At 43.8% G+C, this 13,185-nt stretch overlaps 2 protein-coding genes across 2 annotated transcripts in view; both read left to right on the plus strand.

Annotated features, from left to right (window-relative positions):
- Positions 1-1,078: 1,078 nt before the first annotated feature.
- LOC103599993 (chromosome unknown open reading frame, human C2orf16) lies at positions 1,079-7,794 on the plus strand. The gene is given in 4 exon segments (XM_008584223.1): positions 1,079-1,096; positions 2,023-6,677; positions 6,679-7,564; positions 7,566-7,794. Coding segments are annotated over 4 exon segments (5,637 nt in total). The 3' UTR covers positions 7,644-7,794.
- Positions 7,795-8,139: 345 nt separating this feature from the next.
- Positions 8,140-13,185, plus strand: part of ZNF512 (zinc finger protein 512) — a 32,277-nt gene continuing 27,231 nt past the window's right edge. The window contains exons 1-2 of the mRNA XM_008584220.1: positions 8,140-8,235; positions 8,758-8,816. Coding sequence (XP_008582442.1) covers positions 8,206-8,235; positions 8,758-8,816 — 89 coding nt within the window. The 5' untranslated portion in view covers positions 8,140-8,205. The remainder of the gene's footprint in view (positions 8,236-8,757; positions 8,817-13,185) is intronic.

Below are 13,185 nucleotides of genomic sequence, written 5' to 3' on the forward strand. Positions count from 1 at the left end.
GGGGAAAAGCTGCAAGGTGTGAAGTCTGAGTCAGTAAAGCTTCAAACGATGAACTCTACAGCGGTCAACCATGGCCCAGAATTGCAGGTTGGAAAACTCTCTGAGTTGACCTTGAAATCAAAGATCCACAGTGTGGTACTTTCTAAGTTCAGTGCTGGAAAACAGCAGCAAGTTGAGAAATCTCATGCATTGAATCCATGGCCAGAGCTTCAAAGTGTAAAATTTATGATGTTCAATCCTAGGCCACATTTGCAACATGTAAAATCTTCGGAATTGTGCAGAGGAACACAGCTTCAAGATGTGAAATCTATGAAATTCAATTCTGAGGAACAGTTTCAAGATGTGAAATCTTCTGAGTTGCACCTGGCAACAAGGCTTCAAGGTATGCAGTCTTTAGAGTTCGACCCTGGGCCACAGTTGCAAGGGATAAAATCTTCTGAGTTGTGCACAGAGACAAAACTTCCAGATGAGCAATCTCTGGGATTCAAGCATGAGCCTAAATCACAAGGTTGGAAGTCCTCTGAACTAAATCCAGGGCCACAGATTCAGTGTAAAAATTTTATGGCATTCAACAATGGACAACAGTTGCAAGGTGTAAATTGTTCTGAACTGAATCCTGGGCCAGAGCTTCAAGGTATAAAATCTAAGGTGTTTTGCCTTGGACCACATTTGCAAGGTGTGAATTCTTCTCCATCCATTCCAGGGCCAGAACTTCAGTGTGTAAATTCTACTGGGTGCAACTCTGGGCCACATTCTCAAGGTGTGAGTTCTTCTGCATCCATTCCAGGGCCAGAACTTCAGTGTGTAAATTCTACTGGGTGCAATCCTGGGCCGCATTCTCAAGGTGTGAGTTCTTCTGCATCCATTCCAGGGCCAGAACTTCAGTGTGTAAATTCTACTGGGTGCAACCCTGGGCTGCATTCTCAAGGTGTGAATTCTTCTACATCCATTCCAGGGCCAGAACTCCAGTGTGTAAATTCTATTGGGTGCAACCATGGGCCACATTCTCAAGGTGTGAGTTCTTCTGCATCCATTCCAGGGCCGGAACTTCAGTGTGTAAATTCTATTGGGTGCAACCATGGGCCACATTCTCAAGGTGTGAGTTCTTCTGCATCCATTCCAGGGCCAGAACTTCAGTGTGTAAATTCTACTGGGTGCAACCCTGGGCTGTGTTCTCAAGGCACAAATTCTTCTACATCCATTCCAGAGCCAAAACATCAGTGTGCAAACTCTACTGGGTGCAACCCTGGACTGCATTCACAAGGTGTGAAATCTTCTGAATTAACTCCAGTTTCAAAACTTCAAGGTATAAAGTCTTCTGAGTTGAATCCAGAGTCAAAAATTCAATGCATAAAGTCTATAAAGTTTAATCCAGGGCCACAGATGCAAGGCATGAAACCCTCTGAATTGAATCCTGGATCAGAATTTCAAGGTACAAAATCTATTTTGTTAAATCCTGAACCACACTTGCAAGGTGCGAAATCTTCTGAGTTAACTCCAGGGACAAAGCTTCAAGGAGTCCAATTTTTGCACTCACAGCAGCAAGTTGTGCAACCTATGTTCACTTTAGGTCCTCAGTTAAATGGTATGAAATCTATGTTATTTTTACCAGAGCCACTGCTTAAAAATATAAAGTCTGTGGAGATGAACAGACAGCCATTGCGTTGTAGTGAAAATTCTGTGAAATCAATTTTGGGCTCTGAGCTGCAGGACTTAAAATGTGAGGTGTTTACACTAGAGCCATGTTTTCAAAAAGTAAAATCTGTGGCATTAAATCCAGAGCCACATCCTCAAAGTATGAAATCTAAGGAGTTTCCCTCACACCTCATGCAGAATAGTGTGGGATCTATGGTATTTGTGTCAGAGAAATGTTCTCAAGATAGTAAATCTGTGAAGTCAAACCTATGGTCACAACCTCAAAGTGTGGATTCTCTAGGGTTGACATCATGCCTCATGTCACAATGTGTTAAATCTGCAGTCTTTTCACCAGAGTCATGCTTTCAAGACATAAAACCTTCACAGTTAACACTAGGTTCCCAAGAGCAAGGTATGAGTTGCCAAGAGTTGACTTCAGGATGGCAAGGTGTGAAATCATTGGTGTTAGCACCAGAGCCAACCGGGCAGTTCCTACCAGGACCAATGTTGACTAGTGTGAAATTTTCAAGTTTGTCTCCAGAATCACAGCATCAAGGTGTGAAATTTTTGAAGTTTACTCCAGAGCCAAAGTTGCAAAGTATAAAACATGTGAGATTGTCTTCAGTGCCTCAGCAGCAAACTGCAAAATCTGTGGAGTTAGCACCGGGGTCACTGCTTCAAAGAGTGAAATGTGGGGAGCTAACTCCACTAACAAATTATCAAATCACAGAATCATCTGAAATAACCCCTAGACCAGGGCATCAGTTTGTAAAATATGCAGAGGTGATCCCAAAGCCAAGGCATTACATCCCTAAATCTGCGAATTTGATTTCAATACCAATTTATCAAGGCAAAGAGTCTTCAGAAATGGCACAAGGGTTGGCACATAAAAGTACAGAAACTGTAGAGAAATCCGTGGGGTTGATCCCAAAGCCAACAGATGAAGCCATGGAATCTTCAGGGATGTCTCTGCAGCTAGATTTTCAGGTGCCAAAATTTGTTGATCTGACTCCAGTGCTAAAGGATCAAGGCTCAAAATCCTTAGAATTAACCCCAGAGGAAAGCTACCAAATACCAGAAACTCTAGAGTTGCTATCTCAGTCGTGGCCTAAAGATAAGGATTTGGGGGAGTTATATACAAAGCCACTAAAGCAAGTTATGCACTCTGAAGGGATGAACCCAGAGCTCACGCATCACATTATAGAAGCTATGGAGTTGACCTCTGAGGCAAGGCTGCAAAGGAAGGAATTCCTTGGAATGACCCCAAAGCCAATAAATAAGGCCACCGGATATGCAGAGAGATCTCCAAGGCCCTGTCCTCAAGACTTAGAACCTGTGGAGGTTATCTCCAAGAAAAGACCGCAAATGGAAAAATCTATAGTATTGACTCCAAAGTCATTATATCACGTCCCACATTCTTCTTCACAGGTGAAACCAGAGCTAGGACATCAAGTTCCTGAATCTGTAGGTTTGACCTCTAAGCAATGGTTGCAAATGGAGGAATCTTTAGAGTTGTCCCTAAAGCGAACAAGTCAAGTTGTGGGACATGCAGAATCTGTAGAGCTCAACTCTAAGACATGGCAGCAAGGGGAGGTACCAATGGGGCTAACACAGTTACAGAATCAAAGTATGAAACACTCAGGGATAGCCCCAGGACCGCTGGGTCACATTACAGAATTTATAAGGATTAGCCCAAAGCCACTAGATCAAGTCACAGAATCTGCAAAGACACAAATTCAAGTTGTTCAATCAGTAGGGGTAATCCAAGACTCTCCCCCCAAAGTTGTTGAATCTGTGAAAGTGACAACACCAGGGCCAACCCCTCAAATGGGAGAATATGTTGAGTTGACTTCAAAACTGCAAGATGTGAAACCTTCAGAGTTTACTTCAAGGCTATGGATGCAAAATGTGAAATCTGAGAAATTAATCACAGAGCCAACACACCAAATTTTGGAAACAATGGAGTTGACTGGGTTTCAAGTTGTAAAGACTGTGTTAATCCCAGGGCCACTGCTTCAAATAGTAAAATCTGAAGAATTAGCACCAGGACCTACTCCTCAGGTTGTAGAACCAATAGGAGTAACCATAGGATCAGAGATTAAAGTAATGGATTGTTTGGATTTACTCCGAAGGCCACATCTTCAAGAACTAGTAGAACCTTCAGAATTAAGTCCAAGGCCAAATATTCAAGTGAAATCTGTAGAATTAACATCACAGCAACCGAATGCATTTGAGGAACCTACAGTACTGACACATGAACAAGGGCTTCAAGCTGTGAAATCTATACAGACAAAAACAGAGCCTCCTAAAGTCATGGAATCTGAGGGTGTGAATCTAGGACAGGTATGTCAGAATAGGAAATCTGAGGAGTTAACATCAGGAGAAGAGTTACAAGTAGAGAATTATTTCTCTAGGTTCCTACACAGTTCTTTGACCCCACTCATTTCAAGTTCTGTTACAACAACATCTGGATTAGGAGGCCCTTGGGATTCTGGGATGCCAGAAGTATCAAGAGCTTTGGATATAAAAACCCTTGGGAAAGATATTTTTCAGCCTGAAGAGCCCTACATAGACCCTGCTATACAGTCTTCAACCCTTCCCTTGGCCCTTCATAATCAACTCCCTGATGAGTCAGCTAAGACAGTGGAAACCCAACATCCTAAGACCTCAGGAGTGGATGTCATATCTAAGGAAAGAACTAAGAGGAAGCAGATGGAGGAGCTAGAGAATTCACTCCAGAGCCTCTCCCAACATTCACAGCAAAGCTGGAAGTCACCATCTATCACCTTCCAGGCAGAACCAGGGTCTCAAAGAGGCCTTATCTGGTCTTTCCTGGGCAGACAACAGAACGTCTGGGAGAGTCATGCCTTGCGACAACGACTACCTAGAAAATATCTCTCCAGTATGCTAATGCTGGGGAATGTCTTGGGGACCACTATGGAAAAAAAACTTTGTTCTCAAATATCTTTAGCGGAAAGAACCACTGCAGATACCTGTCAATCTATTCAGAATTTATTTGGGGTTCCAGCTGAACTGATGGAATTTTCCCAGAGCCTTCTAGAGAAGGGTCCAGGTACTATTTCTCAGCAGTCAGTGGTCAAAAACTACATTCAGAGACATACTTTATGCCATGGTCACGAGAAAAGACCAACCTTAAGAATATGGACACGTGGTTCCACATCTTCCATAATACAGCAATACTCTGGGACGAGAGGGGGAATAAAGAAAACAAACTCAAGGCTCAGTAATATATCCCAGGAAGACATTCAGCATAGGCCTGTCTCATGTGCAGGGATCCAGTTTCCTGCCCCTGTAAAGTCAGAGTCTTCCCTCAGGATATTTTACAAAAGAGAAGATCCTGTTTCAGTGGAAAAGAGTGAGAACTCACAGAGTGATTCACAGACTGGGATTTTCAAGTCCCAACACTCTCTCAAGCCAAGTTATCTTTCCCAGGCCAAGACTGACTTAGAACAGTTCCAGCTGCTACAAGATCTGCAGTTAAAAATAGCAACAAAACTCTTAAAGAGTCAAATACCCCCCAATGTGCCTCCACCTCTAACTTCAGGTCTGGTCCTAAAATATCCTATCTGTCTACAGTGTGGCCGATGTTCAGGATTTAATTGCTGTCATAAATTACAAGCCACTTTTGGGCCTTATCTTCTTATCTATCCACAGCTCCACCCTGTAAGCACTCCTGAAGGCCATGGCGAGGTTCGGTTGCATCTTGGCTTCAGGTTGCAAACTGGGAAAAGACCCCAAGTCTCCAAGTATCGTGGAAGAGACAGACCCATCATACCAAGGAGCCCTATATCACTATCACAAAGGAGAGCTAAAATCTATACTCGAGCTTCCAGTAGTCCTAATCCCACAGTAGATTTCCAATCTGGATCTTCTCAGTCCACTGCTCCTGTACAAGTCCACATCAGGCGAAGACAACGTGGCAGCCCTGACCCAGTAGGAAAGACAGAAATTGGAGAGCCTGAGCACTATGAATTCACTCAAGTTCACTCTCTACCAGAGAGTGACTCTGAAAGCAATCAGAATAAAAAATGGGATAAAGTGAGAACCAAAAAGAGCCCTGATTCAAAATATACAACGAAAAGAATCACCAAAGGACTTAGAGCACAAAACACAAAGTTCTCCACAAACAGTAGGAGCACAATAGAGAGTCCCTCTAGGGAATTACCAGACCATTTCAGAAGGAAGAGGATTGGAGCAGCTCAGACAAGTACTGCCTCTTTAAAAAGACAGCCTAAGAAAACCTCCCAACCCAAGTTCATGCAACTGCTTTTTCAGGGCCTAAAGCATGCATTCCGAACAGTACACAGAGCTATAGGTCCTGTTGGGCAGAAGCCTGAGGACAGGACAAGGCCAGACAATTTGTGGTCAAGCAAAAACTACCATCCAAAACAAAAAGCCAGGGACTGTTACTTACCAAGAGATAGTAAAAGAGACGGGATGCTAGTTGTCAAGCTAAGGCCAAAAGGCCCAACCACTAAGAAGGAGGGCATATTATGGGGAGAAACAGACCAATGCAGATCAGCTCGACAGACAAAAAGAGATAGTACTTTCCAACCAAGACCTCTCCAACTGCCCAAGCCTGAAGTTTCCCAAAGAGATATCGATGTCCAAATTAGCTCAACCAAGCAGTCTTTTGGTACTATTCAAAATGACAGTAGCAGCAGAGCAAAGAAAAACTATGCAAAGGAAATTTCCAGCCAGGAGCCTAAGAAGTTGCTCAAACCAGGAACCAGAGTTCAGGCCCAAGGGAGAATCTTACCTGGTTACCCTCTAAAGAGAACCTTGCTCAGTCACCTTAAAGAGAAACTCACACCCAAGGAGCAAAACAACCACAGCTTCTACAGGGAGAGAACCACATGTAATACTCACTCTAAGAGGAACCGACATAGTATCTCTGAGAGAAGCCATCACGGTCCCTCTGAGAGACGTCACAGTCCCTTGGAGAGGAGCCAACACAGTCCCTCTGAGAGGAGACATCACAGTCCCTCAGAGAGGGGTCAGTGCAGTCACTTGGAGAGGAGCCATGGAGCAAAACAACCACAGCTTCTACAGGGAGAGAACCACATGTAATACTCACTCTAAGAGGAGCCGACATAGTATCTCTGAGAGAAGCCATCACGGTCCCTCTGAGAGACGTCACAGTCCCTTGGAGAGGAGCCATCACATTCCTTTAGAGAGGAGCCGACACAGTCCCTCTGAGAGGAGACATCACAGTCCCTCAGAGAGGGGTCAGTGCAGTCACTTGGAGAGGAGCCATCGCAGTCCCTCTGAGAGGAGCCGACGCAGTCCCTCTGGGAGGAGATGCCACAGTCCTGTGGACAAGAGTCATCGTAGTCCCTCAGAGAGAGGGCGACACAGTCCCTCAGAGAAGAGCCATCGCAGTCTCTCTGAGAGAAGCCATCACAGTCCCATGGACAGGAGCTGTCGCAGTCCCTCTGAGAGGAGCCGACGCAGTCCCTCTGGGAGGAGATGCCACAGTCCTGTGGACAAGAGTCATCGTAGTCCCTCAGAGAGAGGGCGACACAGTCCCTCAGAGAAGAGCCATCGCAGTCTCTCTGAGAGAAGCCATCACAGTCCCATGGACAGGAGCTGTCGCAGTCCCTCTGAGAGAAGCCATCACAGTCCCATGGAGAGGAACTATCGTAGTCCCTCAAAGAGGGGCCGACGCAGTTCCTCAGAGTGGAGATGTTCTAGTCCCTCGAGGAGCCGTGGTGGTCCCACAGAGAGGAGAGGACACAGTTCCTCTGGGAGAACCCATTACAGTCCCTCTGAGAGGAGCCGGCACAGTCATTCTGAGAGGAGCCGACTCAGTCACTCTGAGAGAATCCATCACAGAACCCCTAAGGAGAGACTCAAGCACAGTTCCCTTAAGAGGCCCAGACATAGTTTGCCTAAGGATTTCCAGAGTTACTCAAACATGTCTCCTAGGGACCACACAAAAAAATCCAAAAGCAGGACAAGTTTGGAGTCCTGAAGCTAGTAAATGAGGCGACATCTGCCCTATTATTCATTGTCTCCCTCAAGTCTTCGCCTAGCTGTACTATCCTGCTCAGCCACTGGCCTCCAATTCCTGTCAGCTCAGCAATGAAAGGGCTTCTACGTCTCTCTACCTGGGGGGGGAGGGCAGACGAGAACCGGGCTGTAATTTCTCTAAGATCAATAAAGGGGCAATAATTGATCTCCACGTGTATCTAGAAAGGCCACTGGGTTGGGTGGAAGGGCACAAGGTATCATGCAACGAGATGGCACCAGAGGCAGGCGTTCTGAGAGGCCAGGTTAAGCCTCCAAGCCCCGCCCCTTCTCCCCAAGCCCCACCCACAGCTTCCCAAGCCCCAGGCCGCGGTCCCGGGCGGGGTCTCCGAGGACTCGGAGGGCGGCTTGCCACGTGACACCCTCCGGCCCGCAGCCCCCTCGGAAGCTGCTAGGCGGAAGTAGACGTTCGGGGGCTCGGCGGCGCCGAGTCCACATCCGGGAGAGGCGAGGAGAGCGGAAGTGGCGTTGGTCCGGCCGGAGCCCTTGGGTGGAAGTGTGAGGCGTGGAGAGGGAGTGATGTCTTCCAGACTCGGTGCAGTCCCCGCCGTGAGTTTCTGGGTTTGACCGTTGTGCTTTGGAGGTAGCGCCTCGAGCCCGGAGCACGCGGTGCCGCGCTTTTGTCCCGTGCTCAGAGTTGGTTTTCCCAGAGCCCGTCGTAGGCCCCACCCTTCTGGATCGGATCACCTGTCCCCTTTTTCTTCTCCCACTTTCCGCTGCCTGTTTCCCACCTCCTTGGTCTTGGTCCCTCGCCAGATTACCGTTAATTTCTCTTCCTTTGACGTGCCCAATGCCTCCCGTATCCGTTGTCTTCTCTTCTCGCCTCCCTTGTAGAGCCTTTCCCTGGGACACGGCTTTGAGAACGGGGGAAGATGAAGGCTCTGGTCTTGTCACCCGCCTTTACAGTGTAGGAAGATAGGACGGCACGCTTTTTCTAAAAAGTGTTGCCTTCTTCCGTTTGAGGTAGTTTCCCCGGAGAGCTTCATTTCTTCTGGGCACAGGGGGATTCGTTTTTTTGTGATCGAGGTTCAGAGGACCCTAGTACTCACTCATGTGCTTGTGGTTTGCTAGACTCCGGGACCCACATCCTTTAAGCAGCAGAGGAGCACGAGGATCGTGGGAGCTAAGAAGTAAGTGAGGTTTTCGGAGGTTCTCTTTATAATCGTGTCTCCAGCTCTGTCCAGTAGAATTTCCTGTGATGATGAAAATGCTCTGTATCCGCACTGGCCAGTGTCATAGCCACTAGCCACGTATTGCTTTTGATCACTCGAAATGTGGCTAGTGCGAGTGAGGAACTGAATTTTAAATCGTATTTTAATTTTAATGAATTTAAATTTAAGTAACCACCTGTAGCAAGTGGCTACTGGATTGGACAGTGCAGGGTGGGTCTAAACCTAGTATGGGGGAGAAAAACCTAGCTTGCAAAAAAAAAGTACAAATTATGATAATAAATGGAACGTATTACTCAGTGGTAGTTCTGCATTTCTCATACATCAAGTTTGCGCTCATAAATACGTTGATGAACTTGGGAAGGACGATAAGAATGGATGTAAGAAATCCTTGTATTTTCTTTTTTTCAATTTTATCACTCTTTTACTTTTTTTAAAAAATTTTTTATTTTGTCGATATACAATGTGGTTGATTATTGTGGCCCATCACCGAAACCCCCCTCCCTCCTCCCTCTCCCCCCTCCCACCCAACAATGTCCTTGCTGTATGCTTGTCGTGTCAACTTCAAGGAATTGTAATTGTTATGTCTTCTTCTCCCCCCCGGGGTTAGAAATCCTTGTATTTTCTTTTTTTCAATTTTATCCCTCTTTTCCTTTTTTTTAAAAATTTTTTATTTTGTCGATATACAACGTGGTTGATTATTGTGGCCCATCACCGAAACCCCCCTCCCATCCTTGTATTTTCTTTTTTTCAATTTTATCCCTCTTTTCCTTTTTTTTAAAAATTTTTTATTTTGTCGATATACAACGTGGTTGATTATTGTGGCCCATCACCGAAAGCCCCCTCCCTCCTCCCTCTCCCCCCTCCCACCCAACAATGTCCTTGCTGTATGCTTGTCGTGTCAACTTCAAGGAATTGTAATTGTTATGTCTTCTTCTCCCCCCCGGGTTTAGAAATCCTTGTATTTTCAAACTACTTTGCTGCAAGACTGGTTCATTTTGTATTCTGACTGTGCTCAGTTTTTCCATGGTTGATACAAAAGAAAAGATTCTTGTTAACTAGAAACTCTCATTAGATGGATTCATTCAGATATTTACTAAAAGTCTGCTATGTACTAGCTGTGCAGTGAGTTAGGTGTGCAGACATGAAAAACAGACCTGGCAGTCTAAAGCGAGAGATAGGCAAGTAGATCAATGCAATACAGTGTAATCAGTGAAATTTTTTTTCTTTGGCTGTCTGGTAAAAGGGATCTGAACCATTGACTTAGTAAATATTTTTAAATAGAAATTTAATATAGCTTTTGGGAAGGGAGAGTGATAGTTTAGAAGGAAAGTATTACCAGAGCAGGTCACTCCTAAATAGAGACCTGAAAGTCCAGAATACTGCAGTGAGCCATGAGGAGAGAGGATTGTTCGGAAGAGAGAATAGCATGTGAACAGATGAAAGAAATAATGGGATAGCAAGTGATTCTACATGACTGGCACAGAGGATGGGGAGATTGCAGGGAGATCATTTAGAGAGGTTAGGGGCCAGATCATGAAGGGCCTTTTATGGCAGGTTAAGGTGTTTGGATTTTACCCTGGAAGGGTTTTTAATGAGGGAATGACATAGCCAGAAATTGGTCTTAGAAAGGTCACTCTGGCAGCATTGTAAAGGATGGATTTGGAGGGATGCTGGAAACTGGTTCAGAGACTATTACAGTAACCTAAGAGAGAAATGAAGAATGCGTGGCCTATGGTGGTAACAGTATATAGGGAATTTACAGGTTGTGATGACTAGAAGTAAGTGGTGAGTTACAGGAAGGAGGATAGGATATCTATGGGTTTCTTGCTTTGGCAACCAGTTGGATGTTGGAGTCATTCACTGAGCTAGGAATTTCTGGATGAGGAGCAGCATTTGGAACAAACATAAATGGGTTTGAACCTCAGGTGAAGAGCTGGTCTGAAATATACAATTGGGAATCATCAACTATAAGAATTGGAAACATGATGTTTTCCTTTACAAGACGAGGGCATTCATGAGATCTTTTTAGGGAAAGTGGTTAAAACAATGTTTTTCAACGTGTACCTTGGTCAGCTAGGGATAATTGTTAAAAGATATAAAGATTAATGGGCCCCCATCCATTAATCAGAGTATTGGGGTTAGCATATAGGAATCTTTATTTTTATTTTTTATTTTTTGTTCTTTTTTAGACGGGCCGCACCATTAATCAGAGTATTGGGGTTAGCATATAGGAATCTTTATTTTTATTTTTTATTTTTTGTCCTTTTTTAGACGGGCCGCACGCACTCAGCCAGTGAGCGCTGTGAGCGCACTGGTCATCCCTATATAGGATCCGAACCCGCGGCGGGAGCGCTTTTGCGCTCCCAGCGCCGCACTCTCTCGAGTGCGCCACGGGCTCGGCCCAGGAGTCTTTATTTTTAACTAGCTTCCTAGGAGATTGTGAAGTTTGAGAATCAATGGTGAGAAGTGAGACTAGAAAAGAGTAGAGGATGAAACCGTGAATTAGGTAGAATTAAAGAAGTCTGCAAAGGATACTGAAATGAACTAAAATACTTTTCTAGTGAAAGATATGTGTAGGTCTGTTTTGGACTCTCGTTATTCTGCTCCTTTGATGTTTAGAGTAGGTCTTGAAATTGGTAGGATAAGTTCTCTAACTTTGGTGTTCTTTTTCAAAATTGTTTCAGCTATACTAGGTTCTTTGCATTTTAGAATCGGGTCGCTAACATCTATAAAAAGAAGCATGGTGAATATTGATTGGTATTATATCAAGTCTATAGATCTTTTGGGGGAGAATTGCCATTTCAACAATACTGAGTTTTCTGATTTATGAATATGCTATATTTTTCCATTTATTTAGGTCATCTTAATTTCTCTCAGCAATGTGTTATAATTTTCATTGTAAAAGTATTGGATATCTTTTGTTAGATTTGTTCATACGCATTTTATGTTATTTTCATGTTATTGTAAATTGTATTATTTTTATAATGTCATTTTCTAGTTACTCCTTGCTAGTATATAAGAATACTGTTGACTTTTATATGTTAAACTAATGTCCTGCCATTTGCTAAATTCCTTTACTAGTAGTTCTAGTAATTGTTTTGTAGATTTCCTGGGATTTTCTTTGTAAAGAATCATATAGCCTGCAAGTAGGTGCAGTTTTAGTTTTTTCCTTTTGGTCTTTTTTCTTTCTTTTTCTTTTTTTAAAACTTATTGCAATGGCATTCAACAGTGTAATGAACTGGGCCTGGCATTTTCTTTTTGGGAAGGATTTGATAAATTAAATTTCTTTAATAGATATAGAGCTATTCATATTTCCAGTTTCTTCTTGTGTCAGTTTTGGTACGTTCTGTTTTTTAAGAAATTTGTTCATCTTGTCAATTTTCTGTCATAAAGTTATTGAAAGTATTCTCTTATTAGTTTAATGTCTGTATACTCTGTGATAATAACCCCTCTTTCATTTCTGATATTGGTTATTTGTGATATCTTTTTTTCTTGGATAGTGTAGCTATAGGGTTGTCAATTTTGTGATCATTTCAAAGAACCAGATTTTCTCTATTATCTGTTTTCTAATCATTCTAATCATGGATTTCTCCTCTTTCCTTCTTTGATTTACTTTGCTCTTCCTTTAAGGTATCTTAAGATGAAATTTCTCTCTCTCTCTCTCTCTCTCTCTCTCTCTCTGTCTCTGTCTCTCTCTTGCTCCGTCTCTCTTGATTTTAGATTTTCTTTTCTAATATAAGCATTTAGAGCTTTAAGTTTCCTTCTAAGTACTGCTTTAGTTGCATCCCACAAACTTGATATGTGTATTTTTGTTGTTGTTCAGTTCAAAGTATTTTTAAATTTCCCTTGTGATTTCTTTCTTTTTGTTTTTTGGTGGCTGGCCAGTATAGGGATCTCAACCTTTGACCTTGATGTGATTTCATTTTTTTTTTTTTTTTTTTTTGACCGGTAAGGGGATCGCAACCCTCGGCACAGTGTGGTCTGCACCATGCTCAGCTCAGCCAGTGAGTGCACTGGCCATCCCTATATAGAATCCGAACCCATGGCCTCGGAGGTACCAGCGCTGCACTCTCCGAGTGAGCCACAGGGCCGACCCATGTGATTTCATTTTTGACCCATGAATTATTTAGAAGTAGATTATCTAATTTCCAGCGGGCCGGCCCGTGGCTCACTCGGGAGAGTGTGGTGCTGATGACACCAAGGCCCTAGGTTCGGATCCCTATATAGGGATGGCCGGTTCGCTCACTGGCTGAGCGTGGTGCTGACAACACCAAGTCAAGGGTTAAGATCCCCTTACCGGTCATCTTTTTTTTTTTGTCTTTTGTCT

This window comes from Galeopterus variegatus, unplaced genomic scaffold, assembly GCF_000696425.1.
Source record: "Galeopterus variegatus unplaced genomic scaffold, G_variegatus-3.0.2 Scaffold3176, whole genome shotgun sequence".
NCBI classification, from domain to species: domain Eukaryota; kingdom Metazoa; phylum Chordata; class Mammalia; order Dermoptera; family Cynocephalidae; genus Galeopterus; species Galeopterus variegatus.